Source organism: Girardinichthys multiradiatus, chromosome 11 (genome assembly GCF_021462225.1).
Source record: "Girardinichthys multiradiatus isolate DD_20200921_A chromosome 11, DD_fGirMul_XY1, whole genome shotgun sequence".
NCBI lineage: Eukaryota > Metazoa > Chordata > Actinopteri > Cyprinodontiformes > Goodeidae > Girardinichthys > Girardinichthys multiradiatus.
In genome coordinates, this window is record NC_061804.1 from 45183143 (window position 1) to 45210293 (window position 27151).

General features: G+C 38.7%; 1 protein-coding gene across 7 annotated transcripts in view; it reads right to left on the reverse strand.

The window, feature by feature from the left end:
* Positions 1-27151, reverse strand: part of LOC124876537 (HMG box transcription factor BBX) — a 75099-nt gene that overhangs the window by 16732 nt on the left and 31216 nt on the right. For all 7 annotated transcript variants that reach the window (XM_047379414.1, XM_047379412.1, XM_047379415.1 and 4 more), the window contains 5 exons: positions 16005-16206; positions 15857-15924; positions 15601-15675; positions 10911-10991; positions 3814-3879 (listed from right to left, as the gene is read on the reverse strand). In XM_047379414.1, coding sequence (XP_047235370.1) covers positions 3814-3879; positions 10911-10991; positions 15601-15675; positions 15857-15924; positions 16005-16206 — 492 coding nt within the window. The remainder of the gene's footprint in view (positions 1-3813; positions 3880-10910; positions 10992-15600; positions 15676-15856; positions 15925-16004; positions 16207-27151) is intronic.

Consider the following 27151-nt stretch of genomic DNA (forward strand, 5'->3'; position numbering starts at 1 on the left):
TGAAACTTTGTTTTTATTATTGAAAGTGTCGGCAACAGTAAAGCATGGATAATATCCATAATAGATAGATACTGGTATGGCTCTATATATTTAATTACTTAGTTTCAGCAGCATAAACCATTTTGAACATCTGTCAAATCAGTTAAACTTCTTATTTCTAAGGAATCTGGTCCATTTGACCCATCTTCTAGTGTAGAGCTCTGCCTGTAGTCTCAACATAAAAGTTAATCTTTCCAATTTGTGGATCTCTTTAACCAGTTTTAGCCAGTCCTCCAGTGACGGTGGCGTATGTTGGAGCCATTTTGCACAGGTAGCAGAAGTGGAGGGTGTGTTTGCACCTCAACCATAACTGAGTCAGTTTAGATCAATTTAATTTCCTCTAAAACATCCTTCAAATACGTTTTAATTTCTGGGCAGGACCAAAGAATGTGGACATGGTTTGCATTTTTGTCACCGCAGCCCCTCCAGCATGCTGACTAGTTCAAACTTCTGTAAGATTGTTGTTTTGTTGTTAGAAAAAAACGCACAAAGTTTTTCCAACTAAACTCTTGCCAATAGTTTGAGGGGGAGGTTGATGCTGCTATCTCAAGTACATATGTGTACTTGAGATATTTCTATAAGTACTTTCTCCCATCTTTTTAAAATATAATCTGTTGAGATTTCTTTGCAACCTGCAAAAGGCCCTGATAGATTTTTGAAATAGTAGATCTATTTGGCTGTATGTTTGGAAAAATAGTTGAATTATCTCATGGGGGTCTGAGGTTTTTTCAGTATAGTTAAACCCAGGTATTGTCGGAGCTGTAAATATCTAATAAATTCTTCTTTTCTAAATCATATTTTCGTTGTAGCATTTGGAAGCTTGGCAAAGTATTCTTATCAAACATATTGCTTTACGTTGTTATTCCTTTATGAGCAAAGTTTATAAATGTTGAGTCGATTTGGTTGCATGTAAAGTCTGAGTCAAAAGCAGCCCATCGAAGAACTCATGTCTGACTGCTCAGATTTAGTTCCTTAACCACTTCAAACCAGGTCAGCAGTGTAAAAGATACTAACAGATTTAATTCTTTTTGGCATTGTGCTGTAAGTTTCTAATCTACAATCAATGTTCGTATCAGGATATTTCCACACATGCGCTCCATTTCCTTCCAACTAGCCTCACAAGTACAATCACACCATTGTATCACTGTTTTAAGTTGAGCTGCCAGTTAAAAATCACAAAAACGTGGAAGAGATATAGCCCCTCTATCTTTTCTAATCATAACAGTACTGTATTTAACTCTGGGTCTCTTTGTTTGTCTCATTCACAAAACTGAGCAGAGATAGGCAGTAATATAAATAAATATAACAGCCTTTGGATCAATTATTGAACATACTGATTGTCTTACTTATTTCTTTATAATTTTTCTTCCAAGTAATTTTGCCGTTTTCGGTCCAATTTCATAATACAATTGTTATAAAAATCTATACTTTTTTCTTCTTCTTCTTTATATATATCCAGAATTTTATTCCTTGTTACTTGGATTTGTGATAATATGGTTACAATTAGTCTTAATGTAGACACTTTCCAAATCTTTTAAACAATTAATTTAGTTGTTTTTCCTTTGCTTTCTTAATAGCCACACTTAATTTGAATTTGCCTCTTATAAAAGCCTTCAAAATGTTCCATAAAATATTAGAGTCAACTTGTCCATTGTCATTTAATTTTAAGAAATAATAAGTAATATTTCTGCTTTTATCTCTTGTATGACATTCTTGTTATTTAATAAGCTTGTGTTTAGTCTCTATACAGTTTTTTTTTTCGTCTTATGTCCAAAATAAATGTTTTTTTGGCCCTTATGTCCAGAATTAACTTTGCATGGCCTGACAGGTTCCTTGTACTAATTTCATAGCTTTTTATTCTGTCTGTCATTCCTCAGAAACAAAAAAAGAGATCAATCCGTGATTACAATGCATGAGGGGGAGAAAAGTAGGTAAAATCTCTATCCATTGGGTGCATCTCTCGCTAAATATCCAGTAAACCAATATCAACCAAGCCCTCTCTTAACATTAACTCTTAAATTAACAGTTTAATTTGTGGAGTGACTGTCCTTATAATTTTAAATGTGTTGTTTTTATGAAAGATTGTGTTAAAGTCTCCTGCACAAATTAATACCCCTCTTCAAGATCTTTTTTCAGAAAGGGCATGTCATAGTGCAGGGTCATATACACAAACAAAAGAGTACACATTTTGCCCTGCACCTGTACATACCTTCCTTCATCGTCTCATATTTGCTTAATAAGTAAAAAATGTAGGGATTTGTGTATTAAAACTGCAGCACCTCTTTTACAGCCTGTTTTGAATGACTTGTAATAAACATGTCCACATTTTTTGTATTTCTCATGTTCTGCTTGTGACATTTGTTTCTTGAAGAAGCACAATTTGAATTTTCTCCATTTTTATCTTAGACATCACTCTGCTCCTCTTGACAGGTTTGTTGAGACCATTTATATTCCATGATATCACCTTTAGCCATACCAGTATGCAAATTTGCTTACGCCAACAGTTAGAGCACTTGGATTGCTCCCTCTCTTGGATCAGTTTAGTTATTTCCTCCCCGCCACACTACCTGCCGGTCGTTGCCGTCTCTGCCTGCTGGTGTATTTGTGGTTCTCAGTGTCCGGGGCTGGGTGCTTTGGTGTGTGAACACTCCCGATGGCTGCTTGCCGGGGCCTGTACCCCTGGGCTCTGTCGGGCGTCTGCTTGGGGAGTGATATGTCCCGGGGTCTCAGGTCTCTGGGTCTATGGCTGGATCTGCTCGGGCGTAGACGGCTGCCGGCGGGGCCTGTGGGCTCGTTATTGCAGCTCCCTGGGGCTTCTGCACTGTGAATGCTGGGTGGTTCCCCTGGGACTTGCGGTAGTCCCGGCAATGGTTCTTCTAGGGGGGTTGCGGTAGTCCCGGCAATGGTTCTTCTGGGGTTCCTGTGCTCTGGGGGGCCTTTGGATATCTATGGCTCGGGTCTCCTCCGTATCTGTCCTAGGTCCAGGGGGGCAGGTCTGTGTCTCCTCACACTCGCTATTGCATATTTTTATTGAGAAACCTTGTATACACAAGCGCGCTCACTTTTTGGTAAAAAAGCTGTTAATATGAATGGTTCTGCAGGTGTAGAAGCAAGCAGGGTGTTATCTTGCATTCTCTTCATCCTTCTTTCTCTCCTCCATTCTTTTCTACTCCTCTCTCTAGCTTTTTGCCCCACCTCTCTCTCTTTCGTGCTTCATATTTTTGTCCTTTTCGTTTCTCTGTCCGTAACAATTGAAATAATCCCAAAGCAGTTTCTAATAAAGTTTATGTTATAAATATCAAGCAGAGCTTTAAAGCGATAGCTGTAATTCTCCACTCAGGCAACAATTCTGAGCGGTACTCTGCCAGACAGGACACGGTAAAAAAAAAAAAGGCTGCTCATATCCCATTTGATATTATTTTTCATTAAGTTGACGTCATTTCTAATTACTTTAATATTGTTGTACAAGTTCTGAATAGCTTTAGCCGTTATCAGATCACTCTCCTCGTTTGTCTCCGCGGCCTGCATCCTGCTGGTTTCGTTTTTAGCATGTGTTGGATCAGTCTTTGCTTGGTTGTGACTTTTAGAACCCCCTGGTCTCTTTTTGGTTCTAACTCCACACATAATATGTCATTTTAGGAGAAAATGTCTTAAAATTATTGATTTTTGTGAAGTTCTTTATATCTGATCAGGACTGTTTGAATATTCAAGTCTCCATCTTGGAACGCTAACCAGAAGTCCTACTACATAAACTTTTAAAGGTAATTCACTTACCTCAGCAAGCTGGAAGAGAGCGGTCTGCCTGTAAGGTTTTCCTTCAAGGGCGCCTGACAGGGAAGACTATGAACACACCATGACACAATCAGTTATCCATTGTGTTGCTTCCTGTTATTATAAAACAGTTTTTTCTGATTATAACAAACTGAACAATATCTATCTGGATTGTAGCTAGGGGGAAACCTAGAGCTGTTACCATGCTAAACAATTAACTTAGATGACACTTTAGGTAAACCTAAACAGTTAGAGTTGTTATCGAAAACTTGTTTAAAAGATTGAAAACATCACTGAAATCAAATAATTGACATTTGAGTAGTAGAAGTGACTTTTGAAAAGTATACATATTTAAAGAACTACAGCAGAATCTGCAGCTTGGAGCATTGAGAGCATTATTAGTGCATTATTATTTAGTGCATTATTCTTTGTCAAATCTCTCATTCATAGAATGCAAATCACACATTTGTATTTAATATCTGCTACTGGAAGTCCTTACTAACAAGGAAATTGAAGTGTACGACTATGTCTGTCAAGAGATAACACAAATAGAACATGTCTGATTACCATCGCTGATACAGTTTAAAGCAGCCATCGCTTTAACATATGGAAATCAAAACAGTCGGGAATATTGATCAGGGCTGTGGCTCCAAGATATGTCTGAACAGACATGTGGGGATGTCATGGTAAATCTCTAGAAGCTAAAAAGCTACCACAAACATATTGTTTGTTCAAGTCAAGTTATATGTTTTTTGAAGTCTGTGTGTGTGTGCTCTTGTTTGTGCAGCAGAGTTAGGGCCGTTTTTTGTATTTCACCATCAAGTGTGGACCGCTTGTTGTAAAGTGAGGACATTTTCATGGTCCTCACCTGCTATTTTGTTAGGGTTTAGGTTTAGGACTAAGGTGTGAATTGAGTTAAGGTTTGGCTCAGGGTCAGGTATGTACTGGTAGTGGTTTAGGGGTAGGCTCAGAGTTAGGCTATAGAAAGGGTTGAAAATGAATGGAAATCAGTAAAGGTCAATGAGAGTCAATGCAAGGTCCTCACAACGTATAGTAAGACAAGAGTGTGTGTGTGTGTGTGTGTGGTGGTGGTGGTGGGCTTGGTGTTTGAAGCAAGATGCTGCATGTTTTCTATATGTCGGTTGTAGAGAGTGCAATCTCTTCTGTCATCATCTGTTGGGGAGCAGCTTCAAAGTCAGGGACTTAAAAAAGCTCAACCAGGTGCAAAAGACGGATACTCTGTTCTTGGGACTGCTCTGGAACCTTTGGAGATAATTGTGCAAAGGAGGATTCTTCATAAAATGAAAAACATTATGGAGGACCCATAGCATCCTCTTCATGAGACTGTTGTACAACAACAGAGTGGTTTTAGTCAGAGGCTTCTGCTGTAAGAAAGACCACTAGAGGAGATCCTTCTTGCCAACAGCAATCAGCATCTACAACATCTAATTGAAGAAACCTGTATAATATGAGCTACAACGACATTTAATTTCACTTTGGGATTAATTTAAATTTGAATTTATAGCGATATTATGAGGAACAAAACTTGACAGTAGACCAACACTGTCTGCATTTTGCCAGGTCCTCGCCATGCAACTTGGGCTAATGCTTAGGTTTAGGGCTAAGGTGTGAATTGAGTTGAGGCTGCTTGTTCTTGCTAAGAAAACAGAAAATGTAGTGTTTAAATGAAAGTGTTTACTGTCAAGGGGAAAATATCCAAACCACCAACTGTTTACACCACCTCCCGTTGAAACGTAAATGAACTCTAGTGTGTCACAAGCTGAGTTCAACTTTTTTATCCACAGGCTTTATTACTGACAAACCTGTTCTCAATAGAGAAAGCCCTAAAATAGGACCGGCCTGACAAGGTAGAATAGACCAAGAGATCCTTCAAAAACCAGACATCATGTCACAATCCCAGGAAAATCAGACTTTAGTGACAGAGCAATTATTCACAAATGGCAAAAACATGAAACAGTTGTAACCCTTCACAGGAGTGGCCGGCCAATCAAAATTAACACAATAGTGCAGTGCTGACACATCCAAGATGTCACAAAAGACCCGCGCGACAACATCTAAAGAACTGCAGCCCTCACTTGCCTAAATTAAAGTCAGGGTTCATTAAACCAGCATAAGAAAGAGACTATGCAAAAATGCCCTGCATGGCAGAGGAAAAATGAATGCTGAGCAAACGTAGCAAAAGTCTCAGTTTTGCCAGAGGACATCTTGATGATCCTCAAGACTTCTGGGAAAATACTCTGAATTGACGAGACAAAAAACATCTGGTGTAAAAGTGGTGGTATGGTTGTGGTAGTGTGATAGTCTGGGCCTATTTGGCTGCCTCATAACCCAGAAGATTTGCTGTGGTAAATGGAATCATGAATTCTGGTCTCTACCAAAAAATCCAATCCTGAAGGAAGAATATCTGGCCATCTGTTCGTGACCTCAAGATGAGGGGGCACTTGGGTTCTGCATTAGGACAATAATCCAAAACAGACCAGGAAATCTACCTCTGCATGGTTAAGAAAACAAGATGTAGACTTTTTGGTGGACTGCAGACTATGATTTAGACTATGGTGCCATGCATCACCATATAGCGGACCTCGGTCTGAATCCGGACCGAGTGATGGTTCTGTCAGGATGCATGCCCAATCTAATAAATTCACAGAACATTTATCATTTTCAATGAATATTTTTTCCGACATTCTCAGTGCACGGTTTGCACTTTTAAAATTTATTTTATTCTGAGGTTTCTGTTTTAATCTGAAATAAAGGCATACAATTTATTTGCAAGGAATTGCTTTAATTTATGGTAAAATAGCTAGTTGTTGACTATAAAAGTGTACTTTGGTGAAAGCAGAAATGTGAACATTTGGTAAGACACAAGAAGACAAAAGCTGGACATCCGTTCGGACCTTTTACTAGGAGGAATTTTTTAACTGGATCTCAGCAAGTTTTAATTGAATACCCCTGGCCTAGACAAAGTTCTGACCGAAGGAAGCTGTAGCATGATCTTAAAGGTGGTTCATACTCAAAAACCCTCCAATGTGATTGAATTAGAACAATTCTGCAAAGATGAGTGGGAAAAAATTCCACCACAGTGCTCTAAGGTTTATCAGGTTTAGAGTGCAATTACTTTTCACATAGTGCCATGTAGGTTTGAATATTTTCCCCTGTTTAACACAAGGTTTTAGAGTATCCTCCTGGTTTTCATACAATGATCCCCTCTAATTTTTATTTTAAATCTCAAATGGTTTTTGATGTTGTTGTCGCTTTTAAGAATGTGAGACCGAAACCAAAGTCTGACCCTTGGTTAAACAGCACCACTTGTTCTTTGTAGCTACCAGGACTTTGTCAAGGCTGTAAAGGCAAATATTTTTCTGGTTTTATTGCGAATAATTCCCTCAATCCTCAGGTTCTTTTCTTCACCATCAACTCTGTTGATGAATACCCCTCCATCTACATGCCTTGAGAATTCTTTTAAAATCTGTAAAAGGTTCTGGCAGTTTTTTTATTAATGATACTTGAAACCTCAGATCACTCATCCCTCAGCCTTCATATGAACCATCCACATCCATCAGAAGTTCTGCTGTCTTTCAACAGATTGAGCCTGTTTTAAACAGTTGGAAAAAACAGCTACTAACATAAAGATATCCTCTAGTCCAAATGATCTTATTCCAGCTGATTTTTTAGGAACATTTTTAAGAATATTAAAAAATGTGTTGGGTCTTATATTTTAAAGGTTTTTATCAGCAGAGCAAGCCAGGTGTGGTTCCTGCCTGTTTCAACATGCTGCTGAAGAAACCTAGCCTTGATTAATTGTTCTTTCAAATTTGAGCCCCATCTCAAAACTTAATTTTTTATTAAATATTTTCAAAAGGATAGTTTTTATTTAGCTGTAGCCCTTTTTCTATGCACTCAACATTCCTGACATGTTTCAAATTTGGTTCCAAAACCCTTCACGGCACTAGAATTTTTAATTATATTTTATTAACTACTGATTTAGGAGATTCAGCGGCTCTCCAGCTTTAAGATCTGACAGCTGCCTTTGATACAGTTGACCTCAAATATTTTGATCTCCAGGCTAGACTTATGTGGTACCTCTGCACTTGACTGGTTTAGGTCTCATTCACCTGACAGAGGTTTCTCCTTAAGCCTCAGAGAATCTGTTTCCTCCTCAGCTCCCCTTAAATGTGGAGTTTTCCAAGGATTAGTGGACCCATTTTATTGTCCATTAACATGCTCCCCGTAAACTCTGCATTATCTAATTTCATTCATATACAAACATCCTTTCTTCCTACAACCACTGTTCAACTGCCTCACAAGGGTAAAAGCTTGGATGGCCTTACATTTTCTAAACTTTAATTAAAATAAAACTGAAGTTTTTATTTTTGGTCCCAGTGGAAATCGTTTTAATAATTTTAAATGGGTGGTCCACACTTTTGTTGGCTTCCAACTGGATTACTGTAACTCTCTATACAGGTCCTTCTCAAAATATTAGCATATTGTGATAAAGTTCATTATTTTCCATAATGTCATGATGAAAATTTAACATTCATATATATTAGATTCATTGCACACTAACTGAAATATTTCAGGTCTTTTATTGTCTTAATATGGATGATTTTGGCATACAGCTCATGAAATCCCAAAATTCCTATCTCGCAAAATTAGCATATTTCATCCGACCAATAAAAGAAAAGTGTTTTTAATACAAAAAACGTCAACCTTCAAATAATCATGTACAGTTATGCACTCAATACTTGGTTGGGAATCCTTTGGCAGAAAAGACTGCTTCAATGCGGCGTGGCATGGAGGCAATCAGCCTGTGGCACTGCTGAGGTTTTATGGAGGCCCAGGATGCTTCGATAGCGGCCTTTAGCTCATCCAGAGTGTTGGGTCTTGAGTCTCTCAACGTTCTCTTCACAATATCCCACAGATTCTCTATGGGGTTCAGGTCAGGAGAGTTGGCAGGCCAATTGAGCACAGTGATACCATGGTCAGTAAACCATTTACCAGTGGTTTTGGCACTGTGAGCAGGTGCCAGGTTGTGCTGAAAAATGAAATCTTCATCTCCATAAAGCTTTTCAGCAGATGGAAGCATGAAGTGCTCCAAAATCTCCTGATAGCTAGCTGCATTGACCCTGCCCTTGATAAAACACAGTGGACCAACACCAGCAGCTGACACGGCACCCCAGACCATCACTGACTGTGGGTACTTGACACTGGACTTCTGGCATTTCCTTCTCCCCAGTCTTCCTCCAGACTCTGGCACCTTGATTTCCGAATGACATGCAGAATTTGCTTTCATCCGAAAAAAGTACTTTGGACCACTGAGCAACAGTCCAGTGCTGCTTCTCTGTAGCCCAGGTCAGGCGCTTCTGCCGCTGTTTCTGGTTCAAAAGTGGCTTGACCTGGGGAATGCGGCACCTGTAGCCCATTTCCTGCACACGCCTGTGCACGGTGGCTCTGGATGTTTCTACTCTAGACTCAATCCACTGCTTCCGCAGGTCCCCCAAGGTCTGGAATCGGCCCTTCTCCACAATCTTCCTCAGGGTCCGGTCACCTCTTCTCGTTGTGCAGCGTTTTCTGTCACACTTTTTCCTTCCCACAGACTTCCCTCTGAGGTGCCTTGATACAGCACTCTGGGAACAGCCTATTCGTTCAGAAATGTCTTTCTGTGTCTTACCCTCTTGCTTGAGGGTGTCAATAATGGCCTTCTGGACAGCAGTCAGGTCGGCAGTCTTACCCATGATTGGGGTTTTGAGTGATGAACCAGGCTGGGAGCTTTAAAGGCCTCAGGAATCTTTTGCAGGTATTTAGAGTTAACTCGTTGATTCAGATGATTAGGTTCATAGCTCGTTTAGAGACCTTTTTAATGATATGCTAATTTTGTGAGATAGGAATTTTGGTTTTTCATGAGCTGTATGCCAAAATCATCCGTATTAAGACAATAAAAGACCTGAAATATTTTAGTTAGTGTGCAATGAATCTAAAATATATGAATGTTAAATTTTCATCATTACATTATGGAAAATGATGAACTTTATCACAATATGCTAATATTTTGAGAAGGACCTGTATGTGTGTGTTAGCCAGGCTGTCCTCTCATGACTGCAGTTAGTTTTGAATGCTGCAGCTCATCTTTTAACACAAACAAAGAAGCATGAACATATCTCTCCTGTGTTCGCTTCCTTTCACTGGCTTCCTGTTCGTTTTAAAATTTATGTAAAAGTTTTACTGTTTACCCATAAGGCCCAGAATGTAAACCTGTCTGACCTCTCCTGCAGCCTTATGTGCCCTCCAGATCTCCTAGATCTAATGATCATGTGCTTTTAGTTGTCCTGACGGAAAGGCTTGTCCACAGAGGTGATTGGTCATTTTCTATTGTAGCTGTTAAACTGTTGAAGCAGCTCTGCCTTTATATTAGACAGGCTTCAACTCTTGTTGTTTTCAATTATTTTCTTAAAACACACATGTACTCTCTGTCTTGTAATACAGTATGAGGATTGACTTATGGTTTTATTTTGTCTTATCATGTTTTGTTAACTGTTTTTAACTTTGAACTATTGTTGTAATTTGTTGATTTGGTGTGCAGCACAATGGTCAACGTCAGTTATTTTTATATGTGCTATATAGATTAATTTGACTTGATGCATTCATCAGCTGCTAGAGTAAACAAACTTCTAACTTTAATTTTTCTATTTCGCTTCCCTTTTTAACCTATATTTTAGCAGGTAAAATGTTTGAGAACCAGTTTTCCTGATTCTGAAGTATTAAAATAAAAAGTTTGAGGCAAAACTGACATTTGTGTTTTAAATTTCAATTAAAGCTACAGCATATTAGTATTCCAAGTGTATTCCGAATTTTTAATAAGACTAGCTAATACAGAACCGTTCTCATTAACTGAAGTTTGATGTATTTGCTTCGATCGTTCAACATGACTGTGTCCAAAAAGGATTTTATGTTCTATGAGCAATGATATTCCAGCCACAAGGTGGTGACAAAGTATTTCCATCAACAATCTAAAATTGGTTCATGGAATCTAAAAACTCAGTTATCCGTTATTACAACATTGATGGACTGTAATTCATCCCTACCTCTTCCACTAAAGAAGGGCCATTCTTCATCCTGCTCTCAGTAATGTCAGGCCCTTTGTTGGTAATTGTCTGGGACAACATCTAAGGAAGTGTAGGAACAAAAATGGGTTAGCTTCATGGTGAGTTAGTAAACAAGTTCTAACAAGATATCTTAAATTAATGGATTTATTCAATCACCATTTAAAGTATCTAATTCTGATAAGCTAAAGAAACACTAACCACACTGTTAAAACCTCTGATAAAAAGCACCAAACAATAGGTTTATTCACATATACAATAAACCTTTCTCCTAAACAACATCATGACACAATCATGCAAATTAATATGTATAGTGGTGTGAAAAAGTGTTTGTCCCCCCCCTTATTTCTTATTTTGTTACATGTTTGTCACACTTAAGTGTTTCAGATCATCAGACAAATTTAAATATCAGTAAAAGACAATACAAGGAAACACAAAATTATGTATTTAAATGAAGGTTTTTATTATTAAGGGAAAAAAATCCAAACCTACATGGCCCTGTGTGAAAAAGTGATCACTATGTCCTGACAGTAGAATATGAGACAGATAATCTGTGAAAAAATTAGGCTTATCTTTTGCATCATTGCGCTCATCCCGTTCCCCCACGGAACATACCGTATATCAAGCTCAAGATTGCTGGTGTGCTGCAGCTGTGCTAATGCGAGCTGTGCTAATGATCTGAGGACCAGGTTTGTAGTCAAAGTATGGGTTGGCCTAGGGTTTGTACAGGGTTTTACAACAAAACTGTGTCGTTAGAATATCAAGGTAAATTTTCAAACCTTTCCAGCACCAAACTTCAGGACAGTCTCTATCTCTGTATGCCTTTTTTCATTGAGCAATATAACCACAGCACACACAACATTCCCTAAGGGAGCCTATCAACAATCTAAAATACTGTGAAACTGATTACATTTTGGCAAGTTATAGTATCAATATGAAATGGACATATCGGCAGAAGGAGCCCAAAAGACATCAGAGGCACAGCACCATGGAACATTGCCAAGCCACGGCCACTTTTTCAAAATTAAATCATTAGCTAACCACCTTTACTGGCGTTTTTTAATAAAAAGTTTTGTTACTGCACATTTTAAATTACAGTAGATGAGATAAAATCCTAATTCGATCCATCCTTCAATCAATTTGCAATTTAGCTGCAAAGTTGCAAGCTAGTTTATATTCGTGATTCCCTCCCACTACTATGGCTACCGCTCGAGAACGCCGACTATCCCATCTCGAAAAGCTGCAGGTCCTTCTTGCATATGTAGCAGGAAGCTACTTGAGGTTTTGGACCTCGTTTTGTATCTAGCATTTTCAAGCTAGTGATTATTAAAAAGGGTAACCGCCGGGCATGCTGCTTTCTGCTCACCGGAGACATGTTCAACTAGCAAGCCACAGTTAAATGCTTAAAATAGGTCTACTTCATAGCTACGCCAGAGGTCACTGCCAGTCCAGGGGCCGGTCTTTCAATCAGGTGATATCTACAGCTCACAAACCGGTATTACGAAAAATGGGGCAAACTCACTCTGAGCAGAAGCAAGGCTTTCTGTGACTTCTTTAGAGCCAAAATGATCAGTCCTTATTTTGTGCCTTTTCAATTCAATTCATTTCAGTTTTATTTATATAGCGCCAATTCACAACACATGTCTCAAGGCACTTCACAAACGTCAGGTACATACATTCCAATTAGTCCTAACCATTGAACAGCGCAGTCAGAGTTAGTTATTTATTCAAATTGGAAAAAAGTTTTTCTGTCTAAGGAAACCCAGCAGATTGCATCCAGTCAGAGACTTGCAGCATTCACTCCTCCTGGATGAGCATGTAGAGACAGTGGACAGTCACTGGTGTTGACTTTGCAGCAATCCCTCATACTGAACATGCATGTAGCGACAGTGGAGAGGAAACACTTCCTTTTAACAGGAAGGAACCTCCAGCAGAACCAGAACTCAGTGTGAGCGGCCATCTGCCACGACCGACTGGGGGTTTGAGAGAAAGAACAGAGCAGAGACACAAAGAGAACAAAGAAGCACTGATCCAAGAGTCCTTTCTATGGGAAGGAAAAATAAATGTTAATGGATGTAGCTCCTTTAGTCGTTTCACCTAGAAGAAAGAACAGATCAACTCTGAGCCAGTTTTCAAGCTTAGAGTCTGAAAAAGAGCACATATAATTAGTAACAATAAAGCTCAGTCAATCTCCATGTCTAGGAGAGAGAAAGGGTTAAACACTAAAAGACAGGGCCATGTGGATCATCGCTAGAAGGTGAGCATTAAGTTGTTGCCAGCAGAAGCTCGGACGATGCCCCTCTCCAGAAAGGTGTCACAGGTAGACACAGAGCCAGGCCAGGTGTAGCTTCTAGGAAGAGAAAAGAGAGAACAAAGTTAAAAGCTGAAATAACAGCAAATAATGCAAAATTGGAGAGTAGTGTCAGAATGTAGCGAAGAGGGTGAAAGTGGTCATTATGTCCTCCAGCAGCCTAAGCATAACTACACAGATAGTTTCAGTTCAGATTGTTTAGTTAAACGGCGCTTATTTACTACAATGTCGTCTCAAGGCACCCCACAAAGGGTCCCACTGATGGTCGTTGTTATACTAAAAACCACAAGGATTGGGATACCTCCCTCTGTCAGACTGATTATAACCATTGGAAAAGAGAAGGGGTCATACAGGTAGTAGAAATGGAGGGTGTGTTTGCACCTCAACCATAACTGAGCCGGTTTAGGCTAAACCTGACTCCCCCTTAGTCCATCCAAGAGGGAGGGAGGAAGGCTCCCTCCCTGATAAACTAAGCCACTCTAACTATAAGCTTTATCAAAAAGGAAAACTTTAAACCTAGTCTTAAAAGTAGACAGGGTGTCTGCCTCACAGACTAAAACTGGGAGCTGGTTCCACAGGAGAGGTTCCTGATAACTAAAGGATCTGCCTCCCATTCTACTTCTAGAGACTCTAGGAACCACCAGTAAACCTGCAGTCTGAGAGTGAAGTGTTCTGTTAGGAACATATGGAACAATCAGATCTCTGATGTATGATGTAGCTAGATCATTAGGGGGGAATTTTAAATTCTATTCTGGATTTAACAGGAGCCAATGAAAGGAAACTAAAATAGGAGAAATATAATCTCTCTTTTTAATTTTCATCAGAACTCTTGCTACAGCATTTTGAATCAGCTGAAGGCTTTTAACTGCATTTTGTGGACATCCTGATAGTAAAGAATTACAATAGTCCAGCCTTGAAGTAACAAATGCATGGACTAGTTTTTCAGCGTCACTCCTGGATAGGATATTTCTAATTTTGGCAACTAGACCAAGAGCTCCTCAAATGCTAGACATCATGCCGAGATCCAAGGAAATCTAGGAACAAATGAGCAAGAAAGTAATTGAGATCTACCAGTCTGGAAAATGTTATAAAGCCATTTCTAAAGCTTTTGGAATCTAACGAACTACAGTGAGAGCCATTATCTACAAATGACAAAACATGGAAGAGTGGTGAACTTTCCCAGAAGTGGCCGGCCGATCAAAATTACCACAAGAGCACAGCAACAACTAATCCAATAGGTCATAAAAGACCCCACAACAACATCCAAAGAACTGCAGGCCTCATTTGCCTCAGTTAGGGTCAGTGTTCATGCCTCCACCAAAAGAAAGAGACTAGGTAAAAATGGCCTGCATGGCAGTTACAAGACAAAAACCACTGCTGAACAAAAATAACATTAGGGCTCATCTCAGTTTTTCCAGAAAACATCTTGATGATCCCCAAGACTTTTGGGAAAATACCGTGTACTAATGAGACAAAAGTTTAACTTTTTGGAAGGTGTGTGTCCCATTAAATCTGGCATAATAGTAACATTTCAGAAAAAGAGCATCATACCAACAGTATAAAATATGTTGGTATGGTGTGATGGTCAGGGGCTGAGTTGCTGTGATAAATGAAATCACGAGTTCTGTTTTCAGCCAAAAACTCCTCAAGGAAAATGTCCGGCCATCTGCTTGTGACCTCAAGCTGAATCGAACTTGGGTTGAATGATCCAAAACCAGCAAGTCCATCTGAATGGGTGAAATAAATCAAAATTAAGACTTTGGAGTGGCCTAGTCACAGTCCTGACCTGAATCCTATTGAGATGCTGTGGCATGACCTAAAAGACTTGAATGCTCAAAAACACTCCAATGTGGCTGAATTACAACAATTCTGAAAGGATGAGTTAGCCAACATTTCTCCACAGAGCTGTAAAAGAATCATTGTTGTTGCTGCCAAGGGTGGCCCACCCAGTTATTAGGTTTAGGTGGCAATCGCTTGTTCACATAGAGCCATGTAGGTTTGGATTTTTGTCTCCAATAATCATAAACACTCGTACTCGTATTTGTACTCGTACTTTTAAATTTGTTTGATGATACGAAACACTTAAGTGTGACAAACACGCACAAAAATAACAAATCAGGAAGGGGGAAAAAACTCTTTCACACCACTCTGTTATTCTTTTTCATGCTACTTAAGGACCTTCCAATTTTAAAAATCATTGCCCCAATGGACAACTTATTCCAAAGTACTATTTTCAGAATATGTAGATTTCGGTTTTCTATTCATTCTCTTATTTAGCAAAACGTAACAGTTGCAATTTTATTCAAACTGCAGAATGTAGCAGTCAAATTTAATATAAAAAAATATTGGACAAAAACAAACCTCTTTGGTTTCCTCTGAAAAGGTGTGTCCTTTACTGGCTATGTCAGGTAATGTAGGTTTAGTAATGGGAGGGATCTAGAAAATGAAACAATACTAGGATCACACAGGGAGTCAAAAAGAATTGTCAAACTTCAAGAACACAATATAAAAATGACTGACTGTTTATAAATTAAGGAAAACCTCAAAAGTGCATTTTAAGACAGCTCCAGGGAAAGTTTTTACTCGAAAGATGTTGCAGACTTGCAGAATTACCTACCTCCCTGTTTGTGAGGGCATGCTCACCAGCTAACAGCAGCATACTCAGGCCTCCCATCTTTGTAGGATCTTACATTGAATAGCACAAGTTAGAAAAGTAATTCCTCAATTCTGTTTTCCTCATCATCTTACTGTGTTAATAAACCTACCTGCCATGGCAAAGTTCAACTGGTGCAATCTGTCGCTTTTGGGCACTTTTTTGGCAGTGGAGTCCTTGGGTGAGTTGCAGGAGAAAGAACAAACTTTTTTGCGAGGACAGCTAACAGGCTGACAGGAAGTGCTCTTGAGTGGTTTGCTGGTGGTGGGACACCACTTATAGCCTGGGTTTGCCTTCATAAAGGCATCCTTGTACTTGAAGAACAAACAAGATTGATTTAGTTACAAACAAAAGCTTTATTACTAGAGGCATGATGCAAACTATCAAAATGAAAATATTTCTTTTCAGTTTTTCATTTTTCAGATTTATATTTATTAAACAATTTAAAAACCATGAGTCATTTTTGTTAAAATACATTATTATGCACTACTAAAGTCCTAATATGAAGTTTATGTTTTCTTTATTATTTGCTATAAGCTACAAACCTTTTGGTTTGACATGAAAAGATGAATATGAGACAAAAAAGATCAACATTTCAGTTTTTCTAACCAGGGTATTCACATCATAATATTTTACGCATCGCAGACGATGGCATTATTTGTAATGAAACACCAAATTTGTAGGTGAGCTATTATAATTAATTATATTCTAACAATATATTCTGTTGACAAACATTGGCCATAACAAGTACAATTAAAGCTGCAAGCAGCGTTGAAGGCCTTCGCACCTCAGCGCAGCGACCGCGGGAGCCTGGCATCGTCTCCTACATGCCACATACGATGACACCGCTTCACTTCAACACGTCGCCAGTAGGTGGCACTGTGAGCAACATGTCATATGATCTTCGGTCATGCAGAGTTTGGGTCTGGCAAAAAGCATTCAAAATTTGGAGTAAATCGGATCTTCCAGAAGGACGCTGCAGTCGCTTGTTTGTTTGTGGGCGGGGCTAAAACGACATCATCAATTGACTGTGTCAAAATGTCCATCATTAAGTCATGATCATATATACTACAATTCAAGTGGATCCGATGATGTACGAGAGAGATAGAGCACTTGAAATGTCATAGGGGGCGCTGTTGATCCAAAGTCCAATGTAATCTAATAGAGTTGTTTAGGGGCTGGCAAAGATGAACCATATTCAGTTTGGAGTGAATCGGACCTTCCATATGGAAGCTACAGTCATTTGTTTATTAGTGGGCGGGGCTAGAGTGATGTAATGTATTGACTGTGTCAACATGTCCAGCTTTGATCCATGATGATGTACAGTAAGTTTCAAGTCGATCCGATCAGGCATGAGGGAGCTAGAGCACTTGAAATGTCGTAGGGGGCACCGTTGAGCCAAATTCATATGTAATCTAATAGAGCTGTTTAGGGGCTGACAAGGATCAACCATATTCAGTTTGGAGTAAATTGGCCCATGCATGTGTAATTTAGAGGCAAAAGTATAACGTATTGCCATGGTGTCACATCAGACTTCGCCACGCCGCCACGGCCACACCCTCCAGCCAAACCTGTCAGTACTGGAGATCAATTTAGACCATCTTGTTATCTGTCATTGGAAAGAGTTTCATCTTGATTAGGTGAAGGAGATGAAATACGGCCAACACTAAGTGAAATATTACACTTCCTGTTGTCAGGGGGCAGGGCTTCAATGATGTCAGGAGTTGACCATTGAATATTATTCCAGTCATCATATTGACAAATCCCAGAAGGTTTCATGTGTCTGTGACTTTCTTTGTAGAAACTATAAGAGTTTCGTGTTTCATGGCGAGAAGTCAGATTTTGAGGCTTAGCCACGCCCACATACTTTCATGTAGCAAAAAGCTTTTGATAACTTTTGATCCCCAGTGCCTTAAGACCATACTCATTGATTTTGATTTCTGTAAGTCAAAAGCTGTAGGAGGAGTTCGCTCAGATTCGACGTGTGTAAATGAGACAAAATGGCCAACTTCTTGTGGGGTTTGGACAATGGGTCCAAGAGACTTTTTTGTAGGTCCTGAGAAGTTACATAGGTGTACTGAATTTCATAAACCTCGGACAAAGCATGCCTTGGGGCTGGTTGTTTTAGTGCTCCTAGAGGGCACTGTGGAGCAATTAGACCACGCCCACCAATTATTTCACTGGAAATCCTTAGGGGGCTGGACCAGTATCAATGCTATTGAGTTTGGTGGCGATCGGCTTAGAAATGTGGAAATCACAGGCAAACGTAAGGCCATGGCGTGACGTCTGTCCTCACCACACCGCCATGGCCACACCCTCCCGCCTAAAGTCTCTGTGTTCCAAACCAACTTAGACCATCTTGTTATCTGTCACTGGGGACAGTTTCGTGTTGATTAGGTAACAGGGGTGAAATTTGGACCTTTCACAGCAAAACATGAGACTTCCTGTTCTCAGGGGGCGGGGCTTAGATGTTGGCTAGATCTGACCATTGAATATTGTTTGGGGCCAGATGTGGATCAATACCAGAAGGTTTTGTGTCTCTGCGACTCTCCTTGTAAGAGCTATAACAATTAAAAATGTTTTGGCGAGTCATCAAACTTTGAGGCCTGGCTCCACCCCCTCAGCATGCTCAAAAACTCACAATTTTGATAACTTTAGTTCCCCCATCCCTTCTGAGCAAACTGACCAAATTTCAAGGCGATCAATCAAAATCTCTAGGAGGAGTTCGATCTATAAACAGCAAAAATGGGGTCAAAATCCAAACTTAAATCCAAGATGGCCGACTTCCTGTTTGTTGTAGGATGTGGGTGCAAGAGAGTTTTAGGTAGTTCTTGGGAAGTTCTAGAAGTGTACCAAATTTCATAACTGTACGATAAAGTAATGTCAATGCGGAGGCTTTTTTGAAAATTTCAGGGGGGCGCTGTTGAGCCATTTTTATTGCGACTTTCGTGAAACCCTTAAAATACGTAAATTTCACACACGACTGATGGCTCCGCCAAATTTGCAGACTTTTTGAATATGTTAAAGCCGTGAAAAAAGCGATTCATTTGTCGCCAGAATAATAATAATAAACAGCGCTTTGCTGCTCGGGCAATTATTTAGTATGTCATGAAGAACTCGAACCTTCTGGAGCACTAAGTAACGGACATTCAACAGGCTGACAAAGATGAGCTCTGCAGTTTATGACAAAAACCTGAGGACTGAGAAGTTTAAAGAAAACCCTTAAAACAACCGTTTCAACAACTGCTGATGATATGTTACATCATCAACTGTTAGTTGATGATGCAACACATGACAGAAGTGAAATAAAGTTTTTTTTTGAAAGTTTAAAGAGAAGTGCAACCAAACTAATTGGGATATCATCCGGCAAGATAATAACCCAAAGCACACCAAGGCAACATATGTAATTTAAAAGGGATAAGAAGAGTTTATAAGGAAAAAGAAGTGGGAGGTTGTACCAATGTGGCGACATTTAGATTGCTCTAGAGCAGGGGCGGCAAAGTGGGGGTCCCAATCCCCCAGGGGATCACGAGAACACTGGGGGGATGGAGGACTTATTGCCACTTGTGAAGTCCTATGGAAGCAATAAAGGCCCTGCCAGTCCTGCAACATCATCACAGAAGGATCCGTTATTATACAATAAGCCTTTAAATCAGCTTACATGACTAAGACATTCTGCATGTGGGTTAAAAAGTTTGAACCAACCATGACAAACTTCATCTAGCCTCTCTGAAATCACCCTTGTCAAGTGGTCATACTTAGATTTCTTAAAGGGAACATATGCTTTTAGATCCTTCCTTTTCACAATGAAATCATTCAGTTGAGGTCTATATAAAGTGGAACTGCAGTACTTTGGCCTGAATTCCTTGTTATTGAAGCTTTACAGGCCCCTCTTTTACCCCTGTTCTGAGGTGTGTCCGTCATTTCTATGAAGAGAAGGAACTGACCCCTAATCAGATGAAGTCTTTCAGCAAATCCTTCTTGATACTGTTGGAGGTTGCTGAAGGCACTCGTCCTTGAAGTGGGGAAATAGAAAATAACATTACCCAGGAACTTCGAAGAGGTTCTGATGCTGGGGGGAAGGTGTTATTAATTGTCTGGGTTAATACACCCAACAACCGAAAATTTAGAATTATCTACTTGCAAACTTGAGCTTGGACTACAAAATCGTGAAAAACGGTGGATAAGCAAATTGGTCAGCCGGAAGTCCATGACCTTTTTTAGCTGTCCAGCAGCAAATGCTGTGACATAATAGTTCAAAAAACGTAACAGAGAATAGAGAAAACTGAACAGGCAAAAAAATATGTCCCAAACAAAATGTAAAGATATCTATGCAGCACCTAGAGAGACTAAACTCAACTTTTTGGCACTCCTACAGTATATTTACAAATATATGTAAGGGCTACAAAATGGATTTTGTATGATATGTCCCCTTTGAGTTTACAATTACTTTCTATTATCCTGTCGCAGAAACAGCGACTTGAGTTTGAGACTCCAACTCAAGTCGCAAAAGTAAAAGACTTAATGACAGTTTTTATCTAATGCAAAGAGCATAAGGAAGCCGGTATGGGATTTTTGAGAATTAGTCAAAAACTTGATTCGACTTAAAAAAGAAAATGTTTTAAATATAAACAAAATGAAACTATGACCATAGCAGACTGCTATCAGACAACGTAATGGGGCAACCTCCTGATTTTGTGTTTTTTCTTTCCGTGAAATGTAGAAATTTTCTGGTTTAACAATTTTTTGTCAACACTGCCACACACAACACAAAGTATTCCGCATTATTCTGAATTAAATAAACAAAGAGCTTGTACTTAACTGTCTTTTACACTTGGTAGCTATATGAGCGGTTATATTTTAAATATTCACTTTTAATCATTTTTATAGCAATTCATGTATATATAACAACTTTGGACATAAAATGAGTTTGTGCAATTTTAAAGAGAAGAATTATTTAAATCATCCACTGCATTGGTAAGAATATGTTGCGATAACATTCATTAAAACAAAAAAGTTGCATGTGACTGTGGTGACCTAGACCTGACAAAAATGACATAAGTCTGATGATGGTGACACAAACATTCCAATGATGTAATAAAGCAGGTTATTGCTTCATTTATATATGCTTACTAGAATAAACGTTTTGTTCAAAATTTAAATGATAAAACAACAACATGTATAACAATATATAACGGTATAACCAGTTTCCATGTGCATTTTATCCTTCTGCAAATACAGAATGTGAGCCAGAACCTTATACATGTTTTGCTTTTAGAGTCAAGATATTTTAATGTTTTAATTGGAATACTTACAAAGTGCCAAAGCATGTGTAGTGGGTATAGCAGCAATTTTAATAGAGAAGATTTGGTTGAATTTTATAAATTATCTTTTGAAATTCTGTAAATTTATGGTTTTAGTAATGGGGATCCATGTACTAAGAAATGTTATATTTAGGCAAGTGTGGTAAAATATTTTTAATAATTATCGATTATATGATTATTGTGATTATAATTACAAGCCACACTAGTTTAGTATTTAGTTTGATCCTAAATACAGTTCTAATTCACTGTTACAGAAGCACATAATGAAAATGCTTTTATTTACTGAAGCATTTCTGGCCATGTTGCATTTGCCTTTTGGAAGATTTGGACGATTGGAGGAGGGTCCTCAGGAATGGGGTTGCATGATTTTATTGTTTTTTATAAACATCTGATGGTGTTGACAAAGACTTTGGACAAACTCTAAGCGACCCCAAATTAATAGTATATTTTGCAAAAAGTTACATTTAACATTAGCTTTTAGTCTGACTTAGATTTTTCATTCTTTTTTTTCATCTTTCCTTAATATTTTATATTTAAAATAATTTTTATACAGTTTTCCATTAAATCAGAATTACACTCTCTTGTCGGTTAGGATAAGTGATTTGGTGGGTGCCCGAATATCATAAAATCTTTCAATTTATTAAATTAAAAATAAAAATACACAAACAATATATTTGCTCAGCAGATTAGCCCCAATTATTTTTTACGATTTTAATTAATTTTAAATGGAATTTACACTTTTTCTAGTAGGACATTATTATTAAGTTAAAGAATCGGTGAGGTCAGACTTCTGGGTATGAAGCGAGCTGACTAGTCGCATGTTTAATCTGCTCCCGCATTAGCTTATCCTTTTTCCCCTGTAATCCTCATCTTTTTTAGAATACTTGTGCCTTTCGATCGCTGTTGCTTCCCTAAGTTTTACTTTTGCAAGTATTGTGAGGACATGTCTAAACCAGAGGGAAACAAGCAGGAAAAGAAGCACCAACTTTCAAGGCTGCTGCAAAGGCTAACGCTAGCTTTACAGTGGAAGACCTCACTTCGCTCCAGGCCAAACCTAAAAAGGAACTTGCAGCCGAATTCAAGTCATCGTTTGAATCTTTAACCTCCAAACTAGATCATATTAATACTGCCATTTGTGATCATGGTGGTCGTATCACATCGTTGGAGGAGGAGGCAACTACAATCGATCAACACCACACAGAACTGGCGGGCAAGTACAATGCTTTGTAAAAAGATAATGGCTGGCTTAAAGACAATCTAGCAGACCTTGAAGGGCAGAGTAGACGCCTAAAGATCCAAATTATAGGGTAACCCGAAAACTCAGGATCCCGCCAGATCGTTGTCTTCTCTGAGCTTCTGGTTGAGGTGTTTGGCCAGGACACACTTCCCTCATTGCCGAGCCAACCGATTCCTGACCCCTAAGCCTCCTAAACCTCGTCTTGTCATCCTCTGCCTGCACCGATTCCAAACAAAGAACTTGATCCTCCATGAAGCCCGCAAAAGAGAAGACACCCAATCTGCATCCACGAGGACTACAGCCCAGATTTGAAGAAGCTGCGCAGCGAATATTGTGCTCCCGTGGCAGAACTGTACAAGCGAAGATACCCCCTGGCACTGCTCTTTTCAGCCAAGTTGCGCTGAAAGTTTCCAAGTGAGGATAAGAAGTGGCTCTTGTCTGCCTTGGCTGCGAAAAAATTTGTTGAGGAATTTAACAGGAGCTCCTAATCTATTGGGTTAATCACATTAGTTCTATAATGATGCTGATCTGTCACTTTTCATAAAAATTACGTTTTTTTTAAGGTTTACCCTGGCTTCTTTAAACTTTGGGTCTGTTTATACTGTTTATGGGAATATATTAAATTCATTGGTCTGTACACATTATGTTATATCCAAATGTGCCATTCTATGCACTATGTGAGGTTAATATAATGTTTTACATAATGTTTAATTATTCTAATGCGATTGCAGTTAGGAAAAGAACGGTTTACAACATGCTAATTAGTGTATCAGAGTGGTGGTTGCTGTTTTTTTGCAACAATTTATTATTTATTTATTTTGGTTGTTTTTTGTTTGTTTGTTTTCTTGTGTGTGCTACTTGTGTTTTCACCGAGAGCTGCAAATGGGGACAGAGTAACTACTATAAATGGAGAGGTCCTAATGCTTCATCGGCACCAGTCGGTGCACCAAGATTTGTGAGGTGGAATGTGAAGGGCTTAAAATCTCCCATAAAACGGAAAGAAGTAATTAATCACCTAACACAAATAAATACCAGGATTGCATTTGTGCAAGAAACCAATATAAAACTGCCAAAACAACTTAAACTTCAGTTTGGTTGGCTGAGGCAAATTTATCACTCGTCATTTAACAGCAGGACACAAGGTGTAGCTATCCTGGTCTACAAAAATGTTAAATTTTCAGCAGCTGATGAAATGGTAAATGGACTGAACTTATACAGCGTCTTTCCAGTCATACAGACCACTCAAATTACTGGTGTACCGACGTAACAGTGATTCAGCACTGGACAAAAAGTCCTAGTATCCAGAGAGATCCCACAATAGGCAAGTTTACGTATTTGCCACATCCAGCGGTATACAGAAAGATCAAATCTGTAACAGATTCTAGCATAGGAAACCCTTCGTATACACATCCCTAGCAAATCCTAGTAGGATATTCGCTGGAAAATAATCTGTGATAGATCCTAGTACTGGATCTCCTCCACATACACATCTATGACAGATCTGGTATAGGGGGTCTTCTGCATACACATCAATTGCAGATTCTATTTTAGGATATTCTCTAGATACACATCTGTGATAGATCTTAGTATTGAATACATACATTAACCTTTTTTTTCAGATTTTTTCAATAAATCATTCAAATAACTTCCTCCTGCTCAGAAATACTCAATATTTAATAATTTTCAGGAGTTTAAATATCGAGGATTGTGTTCAAACAACACTCTCACTTTAACATAAGTCTCACATTAAGCATTTTGTTTAAACAACTTAACAATAGTGTTTCTCAAGTAAATGTAACTGAGTAAATGTAACTAATACCCACCTCTGTTTAAATGTCTTCTTTTCCTAAATTGAATGTGTTCTATGCTAGTACTTTGTATCAGTCACTAGAGGGCTCTGTATTGGATGCTGGAGTTGTTTTTGTCTGTGTGTCAGGAAATCCAGCTTGCACGTTTCCAAAGTTCTTCTATCATTAAGCAACTAATGCCTTCAAACTTTAGCATGTGTTGAAGATAACCATCTTTACGTCTCTCACTTCTGGAAGAATAAGCAGATTATTAATGAACCTGTGAACCTACAAACTGAAAACGTTTTGCTGACGCTTTGAAAGACACTGTCCCACCAGGACTGGTGGGGGTTATGCCCTGTCTTTTTCCAATTATGTTCTGTCTGTTCTTTTTGTTTGCCCTGCGATGGACTGGCGACCTGTCCAGGGTGTATCCTGCCTCTCGCCCATAGACTGCTGGATAGGCACCAGCTCCCTCGCGACCCACTATGGAATTAGCGGTAGAAAATGACTGACTGACTGACTGTTCTTTTTGTTGAGTTTTTATTTAAATTTCTCTTTTAATTATTTAATGTTTTTACACACCCAAACACAAATTCATTGTGTTTGAAAAGTTACTTGGTAAAAAAGACCAATTCTGATTCTGAAAGTGCCTATTGTCAGAGATGCTGAATGACAATACGAAAATAACTTGACGTAGCCAGTCAACTTCCAAGTCATAAGCTTTATTACAATACTGAAAATATGACTTGTTACATATTTGTCAGAGAAACAACAAATCGTATTCGAAAAATCCTTAACCCCACCCCACCCCTCACACACAGAATAATCTCTGTTGCCGGCTAGCAACTCTGATGTCCCCCTCTGTAAATTTCACTGGCCATACAAGTCACATACTGTATCTTTGATGCAGTGCTTTACAAAAAGTCTATATATGTAACCAAAATATGTGCCATTTTTCAACTATAACATTTGGATAAAAAGCTTGCTGGCATTTGACAATGGTGTAAGACAAATTGTGTTACCTAAGAAATAGCCTCTTTCAAGTTTACTACTAAGGTTTTATTATAGCTGATGTGCCCTTTTATGAGACTCAATGGACAGAAGGGCACAACGCATGTCAACCTCCCTCATAGCAACAAAACGTTGCTGATGTGGGCATAACACCTAGATCCACAGAGAAGGCAAAAGATAGCTCTTTGTGGTTCCACTGCAAAGTTGGAGACTTTTCTGCTCATGAAACTCCACAGACAGCACTCAATGGTTCAGGAGGTTATCAACATGTGATCAACCTGACACTGAAAAGGAAAGGGTTTGGACCTCAAAGCAAACTTAAAAATCTCATGGCTGCCTTTCCTCTCTTTCTATTGTAAAAAAAAAAACATTTCCAGTATTAATACACTGGATTTCTGTTGGTAACCGTCTCAATTAAGTTCCATTAGGTCACACATTCATGTAACAGGTATCAGAAGCAGTGATCCTTTACATTTCAGGGGAACTTTAGATGTCAGCAAAATAAACAGAAGTAAATTTCTATAAAGCAAACAATTTTGTCACACTGAAGCCACATTAGTTTCAAAAGCTTCTGCGTTTTGGGTCAAATGCATAAGTTTAATTTATGTATTTGGCTAAATCTGTCCTTTATTATATTAACCAGCTATCATTATTTCTATTTGTGGTTATTTGTAGCAAGGGGGATGTAAAATTAGACATTTTTCTTAATAAAACAGTTGGGAGAAGAGAGTGAGGTAGAGTGGCCACTGTGGCCACATCTATAACATAGTTTCTTCAACACCAGCAGGCATAATGAACTTTTCATTAAACGATGATAAATGTGAGGGTTGTGGAGAAAAAGAAAACCTATCTATCTATCTATCTATCTATCTATCTATCTATCTATCTATCTATCTATCTATCTATCTATCTATCTATCTATCTATCTATCTATCTATCTATCTATCTATCTATCTATCTATCTATCTATCTATCTATCTATCTATCTATCCATCCATCCATCCATCCATCCATCCATCCATCCATCCATCCATCCATCCATCCATCCATCCATCCATCCATCCATCCTCATAGATCCAGGGGGATTATTTAACCTCCAACAGCCAAACCTTTTATTCAGTGGGGTATCTGACTTTAATTTTAATGTCACATAACTTTCCAACATAGTTGTTCAACAAGTTAAGACTAAACATCTGATATTGAACAATATTATTAAATGAAAATCATTTTATTTAATCTCTTTAACTTGAACATATAGTTCTTAGGCATTTTATTCTTTTCAGCTCAAATTAAACATAAAGATAACTCTGTTGCTTTAGAGTGAATAAGTAATTTAAATAAATACTAAATACTAAATCTCAAGTCCCCAATAAATGTACATTTAAAACTAAAAACAATCTGCAACAGAAATAACGTTCAGGCTCACTATATCAGTTTTACTTTGTTTGCATCACTTAACTGAGCTTTAATAAGACACCTGAGATTGCCTGTCCTCGATAAGATTAGCTTTGGCAGAGTGGAAACAGCTGTTACTTTTCTTTCTCCCCCGGCAGCGGAGTGTCGTTCAGGTGAACAGCAATGACACCATCTAGTCTTTTACACCCTTGGTTGATAAAAGCTTGGTGTATTTTGCACCTGGGTTCTAATCAAGCATCCCACATTAAAGAATTACCCCTACTAACTGATGATCTTTACTCCTCATCTTGGAAATAAAATATGAAATGTTTCCACATACCCCCTGCAAAGTGCTCATGTACCACTAGGGGTACAAGTACCCCCGGTTGGGAATCACTGATCTATATAATTGAATCAATTCTAAAATGTCAGTCAGTCAGTAAGTCATTTTCTACCGCTTATTCCATAGTGGGTCGTGGGGAAACTGGTGCCTATCTCCGGC